Genomic DNA, 20,568 nt, shown 5'->3' with positions numbered 1-20,568 from the left:
TCTTTAAAACGGAGCTCATTTACATGGAGTCCTGATAAATTCAAGGCTTCTTGGGGCTCAGTGTAGTGTGTGTTTAGCATGTTCAAGGCCCCCTCCCCCCCAATTAATGTATTTTTAGGCAAAATTGAAGGCTTCCTAGACTCTCTACTTGTGAGGTCTCTGTGAGTTGATCAGAGTTTGTCGACCTTTCTTTGTCCTTCACTGCCCGCTGTCCACCCTTACATGAACCGATCACCGCCTAGCTGTGTCCATTCTAATTCTCCCTGGTCTTTCGAATGGCCATTTCTCCCGGCTCCATGCTCAATCTCATTATCATACTTCAGGCCTTTACTGACTCAAGTCAGAGCCGCTGGGCCTCCTGGGTCACCTTGCTAGCCCTTTCTTATGTTTCTAACGCATCGTCCATCTTATACTATGTGAGTTCTCTCAGAAGGGCACCCTCAAAATGACTGCTCCCTGGTCAAACACTCGCAATGGCTTTCTACCTCCCACTGGATAAATTTATTTCTCTGGCTTGGAAATCAAGTTCTTAAAGTCATCCTATCTTTCAAACTGTATCTCCTTATGAGTTCAGATATCCTGCTATTCCAACCGAACTGATCCATACACCCTCTTCCGAGAACTCAGTAAACTCTCCTACCTCTGCTCTCTCATGCTCTTCTCCTTCCTACAATGCTTTCTTCTTTCTCTTTACTGAAATCTTACCTGACCCTCAAGGCCCACCTCAAATCTCACCTCTTCTGAAACAGAACTGGCCATTCCCAGTCTCCCCCTCCTTCCTCTGATGGCTTACCACCTGTCCCCACCAGCCATGGGCTGGGCTTTGGTTTTGAGACAGGGACTTGCTAGGCACTCCTATCTTCCATGCTCAAACCCATCTTTCACGTATTACCAGAGAAGCTACTGAACATGCCAGCTCAGGGCACATCTTTCCATGTAAAATCCAGGCTCTCCCTGAATCTTACATCTTTCTCTAGTCTACACTGTTCCAAGATTTAATTTCTAACTCTTTGAAGCCCTTGCATCCTTCCAATATCCCCTAAGCCGTGCAGTACCTTTCCGCTTTTAAACACTGGTGTTCCTTCACTTAGCAAACCTTGGTTTTGTTAGTCTAGTAAATTCCCATTCCTTGTACAAAACCCTTAGTGTCCTCTCTTTGAGGTCCTCCTTGCTAACAACCCTGCTGAAAGCTAATTATCCCTCCTCTCTCCTGCTTCTCTGTTGTTTATATATATTTCATTGCAACAGGACAAACCCTGTGATACTGCCACTGCTCAGCCACTTCTCACAAAAAATGGCAGCTCCACAGGTTCTATCCAGTCAGGTGGCACCGTATTTCAGCCTTCTGACTGCGAGCTCTGAGAGCTAGAACCGGGTCAACCCACCTCGGCCTGCCCCGTGCCTGCATAACACAGATGATGTTCAGCAAACATGTGGAACCAAAGTGAGCGTAGCAAGATATTTAGCTTATATTTTAATTTCTCAAACCTATGGGCTCTAAGAAGCCACCGACTTGATCTTAACAACTCTTTAAACTGCCTCTGCCGTAGCACTGCTTTGTAACTGTCAGCATACGAAAAACATTTGAGGAGTTAAACTTGCCTATTTGCTTATGTTTTTATTTCCCCATCAGTTTATAAAGTTGAAGTGATACCTGTAACTCTTTTGTTTCTTGAAGTTTTCTTTTCTCAGCCTGTTCAAACTTTTCTTTCCATATCCTTTCCAAAACAAACAAAAAAAAAAACAAACAAAATAATAGAGTTAAAGCACTCAAATAAGTAACACTGAGAATCTAGAGAGGACCGGGGCAGCCTGGGAACTCCGCAGCAATCTTTAAAACAAAACAGTCTGAAAGCAGACTGCTCTGCTCGAATGGAGGGGAAGGAGAAAGATTCAGCATCTCATTGCTAAGGTCTCTCCTAGCCTGGGTGCTGGCGGCTCCTGCCTGTCATCCTAGCTACTCAGGAGGCTGAGATCTGAGGACTGCAGTTCCAAGCCTGCCCAGGCAGCAAAGTCCATGAGACTCTTTATCTCCAATTAATCAGCACAAAGCCAGAAGTGGAACGATGGCTCGAGTGGTAGAGCTCCAGCCTTGAGCGAAAAAGCTAAGAGACAGTGCCTAGGACCAGCATAAAGAATAAAGAGGACCCCTCCCCCGACTCACCAGAGCGCACACCACGCAGTATCTCACCTCTGCATCTCTGCCATGTCTCTCTCCTGCTGGTGCAGTTTCAGCCTCAGAGATGTTATTTCTTGCTGACAGAGCCGGTATCGTTCAGGGTCAATATTCCGATTGTTTCTTTGGGCAGCTTTTAGCTTTTCAATTTCTGCTTTCAATTCTAAGCATTTGTAAAAAGATGCATGCTTAATAAATACTTGATGTGGGGCTGGGAATATGGCCTAGTGGCAAGTGTGCTTGCCTCCTACACATGAAACTCTCGGTTCGATTCCCCAGCACCACATATATGGAAAACAGCCAGAAGGGGCGCTGTGGCTCAGGTGGCAGAGTGCTAGCCTTGAGCGGGAAGAAGCCAGGGACAGTGCTCAGGCCCTGAGTCCAAGGCCCAGGACTGGCCAAAAAAAAAAAAGAAAAGAAATAAATACTTGATGTGTGCTGACTTCTGACACCAGGCATAATGCTCCAATCTTTCACTTCATTTGGCATTTAAAAATATGTGACACTTAATAAAAGTAGACTATGAAGCGAAATCAGCGTATTTTACTTAACATGATCTACAAAGCTCTACCACACCTTAATCTGAAAAGGCGCTCCCATAGTAATAAATTCTCCCTTCGTCAGCCGGACAACGATGTGTCCTATCCAAGTGACACTTCTGTGAGGCAGAAGTGTGTGCCACCGTTAATCACACTGGGACAGATCAGAATTGTCTTAGGCGAACATCTCCCATAAAGACACGTGGAAGAAAGATAGAAGACTCTTCAAGCTGGAGTTCAGAACTCTGGCTTGGTTTGTGTTGTTTGCTTGTTGTGGTACTGGGGTTTGTACCTGGGGCCTTGTGCTTGTTAGGAGACCCTTCACCACGTACGCCTGTACGCCATTCCTCCGGCCCCTTTTGCTTTAGATCCTTTTTCAGAAAGGTTGTCATGTGTTTGCAGGGGCTGGCCTCATGGCCAGCAATCCTCCTACCCAGGCCTCCAGTCTATCCGAGATTACAGATGTGTCACCACGGAATGCATGGCTAGTTGAGACAGGATCTCACTCACTTGCTTGGGCTGGCCTTGAACCACTTGATCCTCCTGAAATGCTGGGATTCTAGGTATGAGCCACTAAGCCCAGCCAGAATGGCTGTTTTCAAGGAAAGCATTTGCCCTTGTGAAATAGAAGGGATCCCAAGGGGAAAAAAAATGAGTTATGACAGAGAACACATATGTTTCCCTGATTCCATTGCCTTCTGCAGCTAAACAGGGCCAAAGACAAAGAGCAAAGTTAAAACGAAGTACAGCAAAGCGAGATTCCTTGCAGGTACTGAACTCTATCCTAAGAGACCAGTCTTTGGCACAAATGAAATTAGGCCTGTGCTAGAAACGCAAGGTCAGATATCCTTAGTTAAGAACGAGCTAACAAAAAGTAGAACTAATAGATCAGAAATGAAGGAAGGATACCAAGAACGAAAATAGGAGCTTTACGTGTCTGTGGCTAAGTCTGTAAACTTTTGTTGCTGGGGGTGGGGGGGGCGGTGTACGTGTTTGCTAGGGCTCAAACTGCCTTAGGCTCTCATTTGGCTTTTTTTGCTCAAGGTTGGCCATTACTGGAGCCACAGCTCCAGTTCTGGCCTTTTGGGGGGTTAACTGGAGATAAGAGTCTCACAGACTTTCCTGCCTGGGCTGGCTTCAAATCGCAAAGGCCTCCTAGGTAGCTGGGATTGATTACAGATGTGAGCCACTGGTGCTCAGATGTAAAGGTTTTGTGTGCTTGCTGTTTCCTCTTTTCCTGCTGTTTGCTGCGGTCTTACGCTATTTTCTCCCCTCACTACTGACTTGTCCTTCTGTCTTGCTGTCCTTCTCCCTATCTCCCTCCATCACTATGTATGACTAAAATCTATCATAAATAGATATGGCTGAAAAAAAAATGTTTGCTTTGGTTAAGACTGTTCCTTTTAAGGCTGAATTAATGTGTAAGTTTAAACTGGGCCAAAATAATGTTTAGGTTCTGAGAAGAAAAAAAAAAGCGTACCTCTGATTAGCTTGGCGTTCACGTCTTCATTGACTTTGGCAACGTTGACGATCAAGCGTGCCTGGCTAGCATATCTGAGCGTGCTTAAGGTTTCTTCCAGGTTGCTGGATGCGGGGCTGACCGTAGCAATCATAGCAGTTTTGGAATTTCCACCCAGACTTTCTTTAAGGAGCCTTTGAGAGTAGAAGTTATCATCAGCCTTTATTTCTACAACAATCTAATTAAAGTATTGTCTAGAAAGCAACTAAAATCCTATTCTATACCCTACTAGCTCGATAATACATTTTCAATCATTTTGGCACTCACAACACAATATTTTCTCCAGCTTTCTCTATTGTTTAATGCCACCATGACCTGTGTAGAAGCATATAAATCACAGTTAACCATCAAATAGTAGAAAGTCAGCTCTTCCTTCCTAGATTGCCAGCTGCAAAGGGAAGGGATTATGCCTTGATCTTCCTATTTCCAGAGCGACTCAGTAAAACAAGAGGCATAAGCAAAAAAAAAAAAAATCTGTATTGTACTATTTGCAGAGTTTTATTTTTGAGGGGAAAAAAAGGTATGAGCTTTGAAAACAGACTTTTAGTAGTGAAGAATGAATGTCGGTAGTCCTAATTTTCCAAAGGTATGAAAAATAACTGTCCTTTCCTTGCAAGTTTCCAGGCGGTACACCACAGCACACTGATATTCCCAGACTTAAGCTGAGGTTTCACCCTGAGAAAGCCCATGTAAGTTAAAAATAACATAAGCCAGCTGGGCACCAGGGGCTCACGCCTATAATCCCAGCTACTCAGGAGGCTGAGATCTGAGGATCCTGGTTGAAAGCCAGCCCAGGCAGGAAAGTCTGTGAAGACTCTTATCTCCAATTAGGCACAGAAAAAGCCAGAAGTGGTGCAGTAGCTCAAGTGATAGAGTGCTAGCGTTGAGCAAAAGGACAGGGCCCAGGCCGAGTTCAAGGTGCAGAACCAGCAATAAATAAATAAATAAATAAATTAAATTAAAGAAAAATAATAATGCAACTTAAAAATGTATTGAAAGCCAGGTACTGATGGCTTACACCTAGGATCCTAGCTACTCAAGAGACTGAGATCTGAAGATCACAGTTCAAAGCCAGCCCTGGTAGAAAAGTCCCCCTGAGATTCTTATCTCCAATTAACCACCAGAAAGCCGAGAGTGGAGCTGTGGCTCAAAGCGGTTGAGTGCTCGCCGTGAGCACATTAGCGCAGGGACTGTGCCCAACCCCTCAGTCCAAGCCCCATGACTGACAAAAAAAAGTATTGAACGCAACTAGTTCACCCGCTTAGCAACACAATGGCACAGCTAGAGAGCAGGTTTTCTCTGTCCCCTGGTCTCGTGCCTGGCGGGGGCTCCCCGCACCGCTGGCTGGCCCGCCCGCTCGAGGCTCACAGGGCGGTCGGTGGCTCTGTGCTGCTGCCCAGCATCAGAATCTCTTAGAGCACATCACCAGTCCCAGAAATGAAAAGAAACCAAACGCCAAAGCACAATCTCCGCCGTGGTAGAGAAATCATATGCTAAACCATTACAAATTGGGGACCATCTCTCTATATGAACACTTCTCAGTGAATGTCAAATGTGCCCCTGTAACAGATTAGGAATAAAACCTATATTCACTAGCGAAAAGCACTAAGCATTAAGTGGCAGGTGTTGTGGGGTAGGCACACACAATACCTGAATTTCACTTTGTACACCAGGGCATGTTAGGCACTAGTAACGGACACAATTAGACGTAGGAGTAGTTCTCTATGCTCATGTACTATACTTTATGTACTAAGATGCTCATAGCAGAAGGGAGGGATTGATCCCATTTCTATCTGACAGGTAAGGAAACATGGCTGGGCCATGAAGTAATTGTTCAAAGTTACAGAGCTTATCAGGTGCAAATCGGAGATTCAAATCTAGTCACCTTTGGAAATGGAGCTGTGGCTCCAGTGGTAGAACGCTAACCTTGAGCAAAAAAGCTAAGGGACAGTGCCTGAGTTCAAGCCCCAGTACTAGAATATACACACACACACACACACACACACACACACACACACACACACACATATCTAGGTAATTTGTTTCTAGAATCCACATTAATAAGCACTTCTTTTCTGATTCAAAGTTGTAAGAAATCAGCTTTTCCTCATTCATAGTATTCACTGTATTTTATATAATTTGCGTGTACACGTGTGTGTGTGTGTGTGTGTGTGTACGTGTGTGTGTGTGCGCGCATCCTACTGGGGATTGAACCCAGGACCTCATGCTTGCTAGGCAAGTGTTCTACCACTTGCATTATGCCTCCAGTCCTATTTTGTATAGTTCTTTATATTTCAAAAGATACTTGCCACGTAAGAACAGACTCGCGATAGGGAACAAAAACTCTCCTTCGGTTTGCTTGTTCTGAGAGTGCAGATATAACCTTTCCCAAAGTTAGCAAGGACTTGTTAATGCTCACGCCCTCCTGTACGCAAGATGAAAAAGAAAAATACTTTTGCTTCTCATCAACAAAGGGATTCAGCAAAGCAGATATCTACCCACATATGATTACTACATACATTCTTCCCTACACTACCAACTTTCTTATGACTCAAAATGTATTCAGCTTTCCTTGAAAAGTAATCATAACCAAAAAAGTATGTATCGGGAAGCCTTTCGGCGATGCAATCACAAGCTATGTAACTATGTACTTATCTGTATTACATATATAATATACACATTATATATAGTCATATAGATGCATAACGTATAAGTATATATTATATGGTTATATGTGTATGCATCAATGCAATATATACTACACATATATGTAATTCCATTTGTACTCATAAAAGTAGTGCCTTCCTGGGGCTGGGGATATAGCCTAGTGGCAAGAGTGCCTGCCTCGGATACACGAGGCCCTAGGTTCGATTCCCCAGCACCACATATACAGAAAACGGCCAGAAGCGGCGCTGTGGCTCAGGTGGCAGAGTGCTAGCCTTGAGCAAAAAAGAAGCCAGGGACAGTGCTCAGGCCCTGAGTCCAAGGCCCAGGACTGGCCAAAAAAAAAAAAAAAAAAAAAAAAAAAAAAAAGTAGTGCCTTCCTAAATAAATCTCATCAAGATGAGAAAGGAAGGACAGGCACCGGGACATACCTGTAGTGTTAGCTACTTGGGAGGCTAAGGCAGAAGAATTGCTTATAACCCAGATTTTATTATTATTATTATTTTCAGTAGTTACACAAAGGGGTTGCCATTCAACATGTCAATTTCTAAGTACAATGCATCCCAATCAGTGTCGCCCTTGCTTTATTCTCCCCCTCCTCTATTTCAACCCCATCCACCCCTCATGTTACGGGGCTATGTTTTCACATCTGTAGATTGAGTTTCATGGCTGCATTCGCTCCCCCTCCCTCTCTCCATTTGTCCACTCCCCTTCCCTTGGATCCCACCCCTCACACAAGGCACGTTTCAGCTTCTTGGTATTCACCTGGCTAAACTAGAGGTTAACTGTTCAAAGGAGTTACGCCACTGGACCCCACCCTTTATACTTTAGTCGGCTTCACTGTGTATACACGTATATGGCCTGGTATACGTTTTCATATTTGTTTATAATTTAGACCTAACTTTTACATATGAGAGAAAAATATGCCATTTGTCTCGCTGAGCCTGACTGAGTTTACAACATCATTTTTTCCAGGTCTATCTTGCAAATGATGTAATATTATCCTTCCTGATATATGCATGGAATTCTGTTGCGGGCATGGGTCTCCTTTCCTTGATCACCTGTCGTAGGGCATCTGGGCTGCGTCTGTAACTTGGCTATGGTGAGTAGCGCAGCAATAATCAAAGGGGTGCGCGGGTGTCGTTACCGTATCCTCACTTACAAGCTCTCGGACAAATTGCCCTAGAATTTGAGGCCAGCGTGGGAAGAGCGCGTCGGTACCTTGAGCCGGTCCCCGCTGGTCTGGGCTGTGGAGCAGCGCTCGCTGCCGGCCAGATCTATGAGGTTTATGCGGCTTGTTATCCTGTGATCATGTTCTTCCCCCTCCACAAATTCCGTCTACAGAAAGATAATATTAGGAGAATTTGGTCCTCTATGACTTGCTGCCACTGTGTCTTTAAGAGGGAGACATACACAAGCTTACAAACAAATGGTTTAATTTCAAAGCATCCATTTTTTTTTTTGTTTTTTGGCCAGTCCTGGGGCTTGGACTCAGGGCCTGAGCACTGTCCCTGGCTTCTTTTTGCTCAAGGCTAGCACTCTACCACTTGAGCCACAGCGCCACTTCTGGACGTTTTCTATATATGTGGTGCTGGGGAATTGAACCCAGGGCCTCATGTAAGCACTCTTGCCACTAGGCCATATCCCCAGCTCCTGCCTAGAATTTTAATGGCATGAAATTGCTAGAGATTTTCTGAATTTGTGATTATAAGACAGAGGGTTGAATAGTGGAACCTATGGCTAAATTGTAAAGTCTTCTATTTTCTAATGTTTTACCAAATACTGCATAAGGACCATAGATTACTGACATTATCATATATCGATATAATTAATATGAGTACCAGTTTTTAAAATGGCAATATATTGCCAAATATACAAAGTTATTCAAAGTAACTATATATTCCTGAAATCCATTTATATCTACATAGTTTCATGACTATATATATATATATATTTTTTTTTTTTTTTTTTTTTTTTTTTTTTGGCCAGTCCTGGGCCTTGGACTCAGGGCCTGAGCACTGTCCCTGGCTTCTTTTTGCTCAAGGCTAGCACTCTGCCACTTGAGCCACAACACCACTTCTGGCCATTTTCTGTATATGTGGTGCTGGGGAATCGAACCCAGGGCTTTATGTATACGAGGCAAGCGCTCTACCACTAGGCCATATTCCCAGCCCGTCATGACTATATTTTTAACCTTTACATTTAGACCCTCCCCCCCCCAAAAAAAAAGAATTAAACTATAGAAGAAATGTCTTCACTGTCTTTCCTAAGCGAGTAGGCAACGGCGCAGCACCTTGGTCTGGGTCATCACCAGGGCCAGCACAGAGTGGGAGCGGGAACTTTTGTCATTCATGCCGGTCGCCGCAGTGGCTCTTTGCTTGTTCCCCAGTTCCAGCCAGCTCTAAGGAGAGACAAAGAGGGACGCCGCCATTCAGACATGCTCACCCATCAGCCAAAGAAAGCCAAGAAGCAACAAAGTCAGGAAAGCACGTTTGTTTCTTACACACGTTTGTAGCAGGTACAGTGTGTAATTAGCTTATAAGATGAAACTAATAAATATTTTCTCTTTTAATAACGTATAGCCCCCCCCATGGGCTATTTGTGGGGTTTTTGTTGTTGTTGTTGTTTGGTCACTTGGATCAGGAAATAATATTCTTAACAATCTGCTCCTAGAACTCTTAAGGGTGACGTGATATCCAGTTTATTTTCAATTCAGGAGCCATTTCTTTCACATTAACATACAGTGAATTGTACAATTTCTTATATTGTGTTGACAAAGCTTTACAAAACTAGCTCACAAAGCCTTAACAGGACTAACCCCTTACTCATGCCAACAGCAATGGAGAGACAGTCTTAGAAATACCCAGGATATGCTCTACCTCGTTAAAAAAGACAAAATGCAACCAGTCTTACCTGGATATCAGAGTAAGAATTGACAACGTTCCTAATTTTTAAGAAGTAAAAAGATAAAAATCAATTTAATTGGCATTATTCTCATCAACCAGTAATCTTTCAAAACATAATTACTCTAGCCATACCAAAGGCGGATTCATAAACATTCCCATAATTTACTTTCTTTTCTTTTGGTGGTGGTGCTGGGGTTAGCTCTCAGGACCTTGTGCTTGACCTTGAGTCACACTCCCGCACTTCATTTTCCCTATTCTTTTTTTTTGTTTTTTTGCCAGTCCTGGGGCTTGGACTCAGGGCCTGAGCACTGTCCCTGGCTTCTTCTTGCTCAAGGCTAGCACTCTGCCACTTGAGCCACAGCGCCACTTCTGGCCATTTTCTGTATATGTGGTGCTGGGGAATTGAACCCAGAGCTTCATGTATATGAGGCAAGCGCTCTTGCCACTAGGCCATATTCCCAGCCCCTCATTTTCCCTCTTCTTAAAGGGCAGGGGGTGAGATGATACTTGTACTTCATCAAAACGTATGACTTTTTAAAATGAAGCACCTTAGCACTGTAACATTACAGTACTCAAGGATAAATCACGCCGTCAGAAGCTCTATCTTAAGGCTTTTATGCACGTGAGGCTGCGCTGAGGATGGCGATTCAAAGCCAGCCCAGGCAGGAAAGTTCAGGAGACTCCTATCTCCAAAGATAGGATTAACCACCAAAGAAGCCACAAGTGCAGCTCACGTGGTAGAGTGCTAGCCTTAAGCACAAAAGCTCAGGCCCTGAGTTCAAGTCCCAGGACTGGCACTTACATGAGCACACACACACACACACACACACACACACACACCACCATCACCACCACCCACCACACCAACAAACAAACAAACAACAACAAAGACTAAAACAGAAACCTCCAGTGGCTCATGCCTATAATGCTAGCTACTCAGGAGGCTGAGATCTGAGGATAAAATTCAAAGCCTGCTAGGCAGACAAGTCTAAAAGACTCTTCTCTCCAATTAACCGGCAAAAAAACTTGAAGTGGAGGTGTTGGCTCAGGTGGTAGAACATCAATCAGCCTTGAGTAAAAAAGCTAGGTCAGGAACTGAAGCCCTGAGTTGAAGCTCAGTACCAGCAAATTAAGAAAAAAAAAAATGCAACTCAACCACCTTCCCTTCTTCACTTTTCAACTTAAAGGAACAGGTATAAAAATCAGATTTAAAAGAAGATTTCGACTTAATGGGGAAAGAGAAAGTAAAAAGGAGAAAGAGCAAATATTTACTTCATTCTCAGTTTAATCAATGTACTATACTAGATGCTATGAAAAAACAAACATAAAAATCCACAGCTAACTGGTCCCCTGGCTGTAAAGAGCTGGCGTGGTCTTCTCACAGTATACAGTGGTTTCTCCTCCCGGCTCTCACTCTACACAGTGGTCTCTCCCAACCCCCAACCCCCCCGCCCCCACACACATGATATGCAGTGGTTTCTCTCCACGTCTCCTGCTGAGCCAGACACTTACATGGACAATCCCTCAACATAGGGTCCGGACATGGGATGCTCCCTCACTCTCAGCTGGAAAAGGCAAATACGAGCATCACTTCTATACTTGGAGTTAAATACCCAGAAATAAATACAAAGAACTACAAAAGCAAACCTGAATGTTACAAAGAAACTGCTTTACACCCCAAACCATTGATACATGCACAATATACAACATTCTTCACATCAATGTATTACTAGTTTTTATTCCTAAGTTACATCCTATAGTACCTATTTATTTATATGCCTTTAAAGTTCTCTGAAATATATTAACAAAATTTCAGACATATTTTTCTTCCCTTTTACACTGGCATTTTGGGGCTGGGGATATAGCCTAGTGGCAAGAGTGCCTGCCTCGGATACACGAGGCCCTAGGTTCGATTCCCCAGCACCACATATACAGAAAACGGCCAGAAGCGGCGCTGTGGCTCAAGTGGCAGAGTGCTAGCCTTGAGCGGGAAGAAGCCAGGGACAGTGCTCAGGCCCTGAGTCCAAGGCCCAGGACTGGCCAAAAAAAAAAAAAAAAAAAAAAAAAAAAAACTTACACTGGCATTTTAACCTTTGTGACCAGAAATTTTAAAACACCATCAAAGTCATAAAAGACAATGTCATTTATTTGAGTTTCTTGATTTTGTCATGGTAAACTGCATGACCTTGGGCAAAGAAAGTCACTTTAAATGGCTATTTAATATGCTGCAAATTTCCTTTGCAAAATTAAAACAATTCTGTTAGAAAAAGCAGAAAGGTTTTAAAAAGTGGAAAGTCTACTCAGACTATTTACAGCACATCATATAAACAATCCACTGAAATACATTGTTCTATGATAAAAATATAAAGTTTGAAAAACTTTCACTATCTGCATTGGCGATCTCAAGCGCTTGCTATCAGTAAAAGCATGTTAGTAAAAACTTAAGCCAAAGTGTCCAGAATGCACATAATTATACACCTTTATAAAAACAAAAAAGAAAAGCAAATAACAATGAGTTGTTTAAAACTTACTGGTTGCTTTCTCTGACCATGTTCACCTTTACAAACCAGAAGGTCATGAATTTTTTCATTATAGACTTCAAAGAAGCTCATTTCAAGGTGGTAGCTGACCTAGCAGAAATAGAAACAATTTTTTGGAGTGTTTTATAAGTCATATACCTGAAATGGGTCATATCCAAGTTATATAAAGAACTCTTGTTGGGTATCAGTGGCTCACACCCATAATCCTAGCTACTTAGGAGACTGATATCCTGAAGATCAAGTTTCAAGGCCAGGCTGGACAAAAAAAAGTTCAGGACACTCTGTCTCCAAAATAACCAACAAAAAGGAAGCAAACTGAACAAGATGTGAGGCCCTGAGTTCAAATCTAGGTATTGGCACAATTTCTTTTTTTTTTGTTTGTTTGCCAGTCCTGGGGCTTGAACTCAGGACCTGGGCACTGTCACTGAACATCTTAGTGCTCAAGGCTAGTGATCTACCACTTTGACCGTAGCTCCACATTCAGGCTTTTTAGTGGTTAATTGTAGATAAGAGTCTCACAAATTTTCCTGCCCAGACTGGCTTTGAACCGCAATCCTCAGATCTCAGCCTCCTGAGTATCTAAGATTACAGGCGTGAGCCACCAGTGCCCGGCTCACAAAATTTATTTTAAAAGGAATTCTTACAACTCGATGATCAATCCAGTTTAAAAAAAAGAAAAACAGGCAAAGGACTTCAATAAAGAGTTCTCTAGAAAAGATGTGCATCTTAGAAAGAAGTACCCGAAACATCATTTATGAAGTTCATGTCTAATTACATTCCTACCATCAGGAGGGAAATGTGAATCAAAACCACAATGAGAAACCACCTCATAACCACCAGGATGGCTACAGTGAGTGAGGAAATGAACGAACAAACGAGAGGCTGTACAGACACTGAAACTTCCCTCCAACACTAGTATGCAGCTGATACAGACACGGTAGAAAATACTGGTATTTCCTCAAAAGATTAAATACAGATATAGCATACAACCAGCAATTCTGCTATTCTACAGCCAAACACATTGGGAATTTTCAAAGAAAAATGTGAATGCCCAATGTTCACCATAGGATGGGAACATGGAATAACATATAACAGAAGAGTATTCAGCCACAAAAAGGAACGGAGTACTGATATAAGCTAAAACATGGAAGAACCTCCTACACGCCATCCTCCGTAAAAGAAACCAGACACCAAAGTTGACATGTGCCATGATTTCATTATATAAAATTGCCAAAATAGGTCAATTCAACATTAGTAGTTGCTAGAAGGTGGAGCGAAAAGGTAACAGGTTGAAGATGCCCCTCAGTGGATGAATGGATCAAGAAAATGTGGTACATATGTATACACAATGGAATTCTATGCTTCCATCAGAAAGAATGGCACTGCCCCATGCATAAGGAAATGGGAATACCTGGAAAGTTTATATTAAGTAAGCCAGACCCAAAGAAACATAGGTTGCATGGTTTCCCTCATTTGTAATCATTAGAATGTGCCTATAATTCTACAAGTAAACTCAATGGATAGTAAAAGACAAAAAAAAATTACACTTGGACATGATAAATTAAACAGGACTCTAAACATTCCCACAGTGAGGTACAAGGAGGGTATTCTTAGGAGAGGATCATGAAGGCTCCTGATGCTTATCGAAATTAACTCCAAGAACTAGAAACAAGAGGGGTTTTTTTATTTTACTTTTTGTGGTTTTTGTTCTTTCCCAGTTTGGGGCTTCTGTACCTTTTTGTCTTGTATGTAAATGTATCTGATTTGGGGAGGGGAAGGGGAAGCACAGAAATGGTGGGACAAAGGGTGAACTAATTCAGCAGTGATACTCACTAGACACTATGTTGGAAATGAACCATACAACTTATGTGGGAGGGGAGTTGGGAGGAAAAAAACTAGGAGAAAAGGAGAGAGGGGTGATACTGTTAAAAAAGAAATGAACTCAATATGTGACTTATGTAACTGTAACCGCTCTGTACATCACCTTTACAATTTAAAAAATCACACTAAAGGGTCTGGGAATATGGCCTAGTGGCAAGAGTGTTTGCCTCATATACATGAAGCCCTGGGTTCAATTCCCCAGCACCACATATATAGAAAACAGCCAGAAGTGGCGCTGTGGCTCAAGTGGCAGAGTGCTAGCCTTGAGCAAAAAGAAGCCAGGGACAGTGCTCAGGCCCTCAGTCCAAGGCCCAGGACTGGCAAAAAAAAAAAAAAAATCACACTAAAAAAGCAAAAATAGTAGGCTGTAACTGTTTAGTGGGCTCAGGCTTTCCTTTCAAAGTGAGGAAAACTTTGGATAGAAAACTAGATAGAGATGCTAATTAAGTCACATTGTTAAATGTCACAGGATTGTACGCTTTAAAATCATTGTTATGAGAATTTTATCTCAATAAAATATATTTTATTATGAACAACAAAAAAGGCCCTTCCATTTCTTATTAACTTCAAGCCATATTTTAAGCCAACCCAATATGCATTTCTTAAGTGCCCAGTGACAATGTGTGTGGATAGGCAAGTGCGTATGGGTAGCGTCTTGACACAAAACTTTCCAGTTCCCAATACTAAGCAATATTTTTCCTTTACAAATTATCCAGTCTGTTGCGTTTTGTTATTAACAACAGCAAAAGAACTAAGACAATGTTACATCACAGCGATCTGAATTTGTGTAGGACTCAGTGGATTACCCTGGTGTTTCTGAGACTACAGGAAGTGGATCTTTTAACCCTACCTCCAAATCTAGCATACGGTTTTCCCAGTTTCCCTTAGGAAGTATATCAAGTGTACCAGTACTAAGTTCCCAGGCTGGATGTACTGCTGACCAACTGACTTGGGATCGCCAGAAGAGATTTTATAGCAAGTGCCTGCCTGACTGCAGACACATGGGTGACACACATGGCAAACCTACGACACACGTACGGCCCATGGAACGGCATGGGCCACACTACACGTGAAGAAAAGGAACAACAAAGAGAAAGATGGAGAACACGAGGAGACTGCCCCCCCCCCAGGAAGAACCGCTTCAGAATTTAGACAGCACCCTCCCCTACCAGCATTCCAAGGAGAACATGACCAAGAATTGAGAACGAGCCAGGTGCCGCCGGCTCGCACCTGCAATCCTAACCATTCAGGAGGCTGAGATCTGAGGATCATGGTTCAAAGCCAGCCAGGGCAGGAAAGTCCCTGAAACTCATTTTTCCAGTAAACTACCCCCCAAAAAGCCAGAAGTGGAGATGTGGTCAAGCAATTGAGCATCTTTGAGCAAAAAGAGCTCTGGGACAGTGCCCAGGCCCTGAGTTCAAGTCCAAGGGACAGCACCAAAACCAAAACAACACAAAAAAAGAAGAAGAAATTGAGACCAGTATCTTGTAGATCTTTCTTTTGTTTTTATTTTATTTTATTTTATTGCCAGTCCTGGAGCTTGAACTCAAGGCCTAGGCATCTAAGTCTCTAAGCCTGGGCATCTGGTCTCTAAGTTTTTTTGCTTAAGGCTAGCACTCTACCACTTGAGCCACAGCCGTACTAATAATGGCTCTTTTTGGTTGTGAATTGGAGACAAGAGTCTTATCTAGGACTTTCTTGCCCAGGCTGGCTTTAAACCGCCATCCTCAGATCTCAGCCTCCTGAGTAGTTAGCATTACAGGAATAAGCCATGTGCACCTGGCTTCTTCTATAACAGCTGATAACTTAGCAGTTATGACTCTGATTTGGATTTGAACATACCTCTTGAGTTTGCTTTTTGGCAACTTGGGCAAAAAGATCTTCACAAAATCTTGGAATTATTCCTAGTTCTTCGCTAAATCCCATCATCCTGAAAAATTCATTAAGAATAAGGAGAAAATAATACGGATTAGTTTTTAAAAATTCCTTTGGGGAAAATGAGTTTGTTTCAACATTTTTTTAAATTGTTATTATAAAGGTAATGTACAAGAGGGGTTACTGTTTCATAAGTCAAGTAATGAGTACATTTCTTTTCGGACAATGTCACCCCACCCTTGTTCTCTCCCAGTTTTTCTCTCTCATTAGTTTAGGGCATTTTAAGAAACTCTTTTTTGGGGGAAATGGGCTAGGTAGGGATCATAGGACGAGCTACTACTTAAAAGTTCACCGTTAATAGATGAGCATCAGATCTGCCCAGGCCTAAGACGTGCCTCCACCAATTAATTACTAGCTCGGTGACCCCAGACAAGGCACTGGGCCTCACTAAACCTCAACGCCCTCGTCCGCAGCATGGGAAGAGCAGAGCCTCTGTTCAGAGGGTGGACACAGAACACAGAATGCCTCTACGGAGCATCTGCAGTACTGGAAGCGCTCCAGGAAGGCTAGCTCCTGTGCACATTCGACCTGCTTCCTTTACCACAGCGCCGCTCATCAGACGCCTTGACGTTGCTTTCAGTATGTGTAATCGGCGCTTGGTAACGGAGCACATTGATGGGGCACAGTGGGGCCCTTCCATGCTTGTACACGATGTGCAATGGCAGAGCTGGGTCCCCCTCCCCCCCTTCATCTCACACACGTGCAAAGAATCTATCACAGTAGCTCGTTTTCCCTCTGTTAGTCTGGAGAGAAGCCCTTTCCTGATAGGTCCCTGCTCCGGCCAGGTGGTTTGGCCCTTGTTAATTTTAGTAGCATCCTTTTCCCTGAGCACTTCAAGACATCCTGTTTGAAGCTCCTGGAATTTTAGCTACATCCTGTTAATTAAGCCACACCCCTCTGCAGAGGGTGAACCTGAGCTCAGCCAATGTGAGCAGAGGGGCGGGACCTGCTGTGTTAGGGAGGAAAAGGGAGCAGCCTGTCTGCTCTGTCGGTTGTTTGCCAGGTTTTTGGCACAGTGAACTTTGCCTTGCTGAGTTCCTTTCCAGTTGGTGTCCTACTCCTACGTGGCACCCCTACATCCCCAGGTATTTCTAGCACACATTATCATTTCACTGCATTGGAAACGGTCCGAGTCCTTTCTGATGTTTTGAAATTCACCGTTTTGAAATAGGAAATCAAGTACTTATATAAGGCAAAGTACATATAAGGAAGTGACAGATATCCAAGTGTCCCAAAGTTGCTGCTGTTGTAATGAAGGTGATATACAGAGGGGTTACATTTACCTAAATCGGGTAAAGATTATATTTCTTTTTGGACAGTGTCACCCCTTCCCTCCTCTCTTAGTCCCCATCCTCACCACAAGTTACGAAGTTTTTTTGGTAAGGTTTTACCCAGTAAGTTAACAACTGCTCACAGCTTCTAACACGGGACAGATGTTAAGCTGCTAGGTTTACCCCACACTAAAGATGCCTGTTAACTGTCACAATAATACTTATAAGACACCCTCTCGGGGCTTCACTTATACAGAAAATACCAATTATAGTAAAAATGGAGCCAAAGACACAAGTCATTTCTGGGGTAGACTGAAGTCCAGAGGTCCGGTGGAGCCCAAGTTTGCGGAGCTGGTAGATAATAATGGGTGAGCCCCGCATCCTGACGTGAGTGGCTTCACAACCACGTCCTTTCTATCTACCAGGCCGGATGGCTGGGTGTGCCATGCAACTTACGTATAGGATTTTCCAGAGCCGGTCTGACCATACGCGAAGAGACAGGTGTTGAAGCCTTCGAAGGCTCCCTCCAGGAGAGGCGCTGCTAGCCTCTCATACACGGCTGTCTGGCTGGCGTAGCGAGGGTGGCGTTCATCAAAGGACCAGAAGGAAACATCGTAGGAAAACGTATACACTTGTCTCGTGTCGGGATGCTCCACGGTGATTTCTTCTCCGTTCATGAAAACGACCTGGATTGCCTTCTCCATCTGCTCTCTTTGAAAAGCAGAGCGAAGGAAAAAGTCAAGTTACTGTGAGTCCTATTCCCACAGAACAGAAGAACCTCAATGTGAGTTAAATGGCGTAAGTCCTCTAAGGTGAAAGAACTGTGGAATTTAATGTAGAAAACTAGAAAACTTAATTCAAGTGGTTTCTAAAATATTCGTTCCTATAAGATTCAGTGCTAATATTCCGAGAACATAGAATGTAATTTTTTTTGTCCAGAAAATTTAACTCACTTTCACAAAAGTTTCCCCCCCCCTTGTTTGCTTTCTCTTTAACCACACCTTGTTACATCCCACTGACCAGAATCAACCTCTATGCTTCAGTACAAATCGGCAAACCTCGTTTTGTTATGAGGAAACGCGGGGGCTGCAAATCTAGATTAAAGCCAGACTAAAATATAAATAAAAGAGTTTCAACAAGCTAAAGGTAAGAAGTTTAAATGCTAAGTCTCTTTGGGCTACTGGTTGTCATCACTGTTAATCCATAAGTATCCTTACCACTAAATGTTCTCCCTCAAAACACTTAAACTTCACTTTTAATTAATTATTTTTTTGGTCGGTCATGGGGCTTGAACTCTGGGCCGGGACGATGTCCCAGGCTAATCTTTCATATTTTAATAGAGTTTTAGAAGTTCCTAATAAGCCAGGCCCTACTGAGTCACGCCTGTGATCCTAGCTACTCAGGAGGCTGAGATCTGAGGATCACGGTTTAAAGGCAGCCTGGGCAGACAATTCTGAGAGATTCTTATCTCCAAATAAGTAGCAAAAAGCCGGAAGTGGAGGCGTGGCATAAGTGGAGGGGAAAAGCTAGTTTTACGCAGAGAAACTGAGCCAGAGCAAAAGACTCTGAGTTCAAGCCCCAGTACCAGCACAGAAAAAGTTAGCTAATGAACGGAAGGCGAAACGGCACCTTTTGCTGAGGGGCCTCACTCGGACAGCCACGGTCACCTGACTGTTCTCCACTTTGAAGGGGTCAGCTTCTGTGGAGCCGTTGTTCACAACCGCAGTTGTGCCCTCGGGAAGGAGCGTGTTTTCTTGGGACACATCCCTTTTACTTGCAAGGAGAGCGCTTTGGGGCCTTTGCAGGCTGGGCGCCCTGCCTTTCCCCGCGGGTGCAGCCGGGCTTTTAGGCGGAGGCAGGCGGTGCTGTGGTGTAGACTTGTGTCCGGGGGTGCGTGGCACAGGGGCTCTTTTCTCCAGGCTTCCGAGCGTGTGGGGATGGTCGGCGACATCCTTCCCGATACTTCCACGATGGGAACTGATGGGCACGCTTCTGCTGGAGGACGTCGGGGCCACGGCGTCCCTCGTCCCTCCCGGGGCAGAAAGGGCGTCTTTGCCTTTCTCATCGATGGCGTCTGAGTCTTTGGTGGAACTTTCAGAGGAGGCGACAGAAGGGTTTGTATTGCTACTTACCATCTTCATGTCTGTCCCAGTTCCCTGCGGCCCGGCCCGGCTGCCCACCTTCGGCGTTCCCCGCCACCCTTGCACACCATCTGTCCTGGCACCCCGACGACGTTGCAACGTAAGGCTAGCCTCCGCCGCGGGTCCAGTTGTGTCCCCCAACTCACTCCCGAGGAAAGTCGACTCTCTGTTCCGCGTAACCCTCCTCTGGAGACTCAGTTTCCCCACAGGGTCGGGGGTAAAGGGCAGATCTCCTGACTTGTTACAGGCAGAAATAACGTAAGTGCTGTTGATGTCTCTGACTTTCCTGGCAGGTGTCGTTACTGGGTCTCGGTTTTCGCACCGTGATGCGTCCGGCTTGGAACGCAGCTCCGGCGGGCTGGGAGCACTCAGCGAAGCGCTGGTCTGGGAAGGAGGCACTTTCAGGAGAGCACCAGCGGCTCTACTGGGAGGAGTCTGGACTGACATCTTGGCAGCAAGTTCTTTTTTAAAAGAATGTGAAGAACCTAAGCCCTTCTTTGGGTGTTCTTTTGATTTCTAGACATTTCATATCCGTTTTGAAAATATCTGGTAAAGAAGCAAACAAACAAAAGTAGATTGCATCAACTTTCAGAGAGGATCTCCCACTCAGAGTAAATTCCCAGAGGTGCACAATCTCCAGCCACAATCTCCAGCTCAGATAGTCACAATCCCCAGCTCAGATACCGCTTCCAAGCTGCCAGGCATGACACACCTTCAAGTCAGCACTCAACAAATAGTTCCTGCCTGGATCCACTCTGATAAGATACTACAGACCTTCCCTTAGCCTAGAAGAAAACATAGATTATCTTTGCAAATGCATCAAAGACATACATCAAGTAGAAGTGAAAGCCTAGCACAGTGATAGACACTTGTAATTGACGATGCGCAAGGAGAATCTCAACTTCAAGGCTAGCCTGGGATACAAAGTGCAACTTGCCTCAAAACAAAACAAAGCATAACAATCCAATGTTAAAAAACTTTGTTGGTTTTTTGTTG

The 20,568-nt window shown here is 43.9% G+C and overlaps 1 protein-coding gene across 1 annotated transcript in view; it reads right to left on the bottom strand.

Annotated features, from left to right (window-relative positions):
• Positions 1 to 19,414, bottom strand: part of Kif14 (kinesin family member 14) — a 45,100-nt gene extending 25,686 nt beyond the window's left edge. The window contains exons 1-12 of the mRNA XM_048358254.1: positions 19,061 to 19,414; positions 17,888 to 18,142; positions 16,068 to 16,155; positions 12,336 to 12,434; positions 11,317 to 11,369; positions 9,812 to 9,842; positions 9,192 to 9,299; positions 8,120 to 8,236; positions 6,544 to 6,659; positions 4,196 to 4,368; positions 2,192 to 2,339; positions 1,655 to 1,718 (exon numbers count right to left, since the gene is read on the bottom strand). Of these exons, the coding sequence (XP_048214211.1) occupies positions 1,655 to 1,718; positions 2,192 to 2,339; positions 4,196 to 4,368; positions 6,544 to 6,659; positions 8,120 to 8,236; positions 9,192 to 9,299; positions 9,812 to 9,842; positions 11,317 to 11,369; positions 12,336 to 12,434; positions 16,068 to 16,155; positions 17,888 to 18,135 (1,245 nt within the window). The 5' untranslated portion in view covers positions 18,136 to 18,142; positions 19,061 to 19,414. The remainder of the gene's footprint in view (positions 1 to 1,654; positions 1,719 to 2,191; positions 2,340 to 4,195; positions 4,369 to 6,543; positions 6,660 to 8,119; positions 8,237 to 9,191; positions 9,300 to 9,811; positions 9,843 to 11,316; positions 11,370 to 12,335; positions 12,435 to 16,067; positions 16,156 to 17,887; positions 18,143 to 19,060) is intronic.
• Positions 19,415 to 20,568: the final 1,154 nt, after the last annotated feature.

This window comes from Perognathus longimembris, chromosome 11 (assembly GCF_023159225.1).
Source record: "Perognathus longimembris pacificus isolate PPM17 chromosome 11, ASM2315922v1, whole genome shotgun sequence".
NCBI lineage: Eukaryota > Metazoa > Chordata > Mammalia > Rodentia > Heteromyidae > Perognathus > Perognathus longimembris.
The sequence above is the reverse complement of the archived record's forward strand: the minus strand, read 5'-3'. Positions and strand labels throughout refer to the sequence as shown.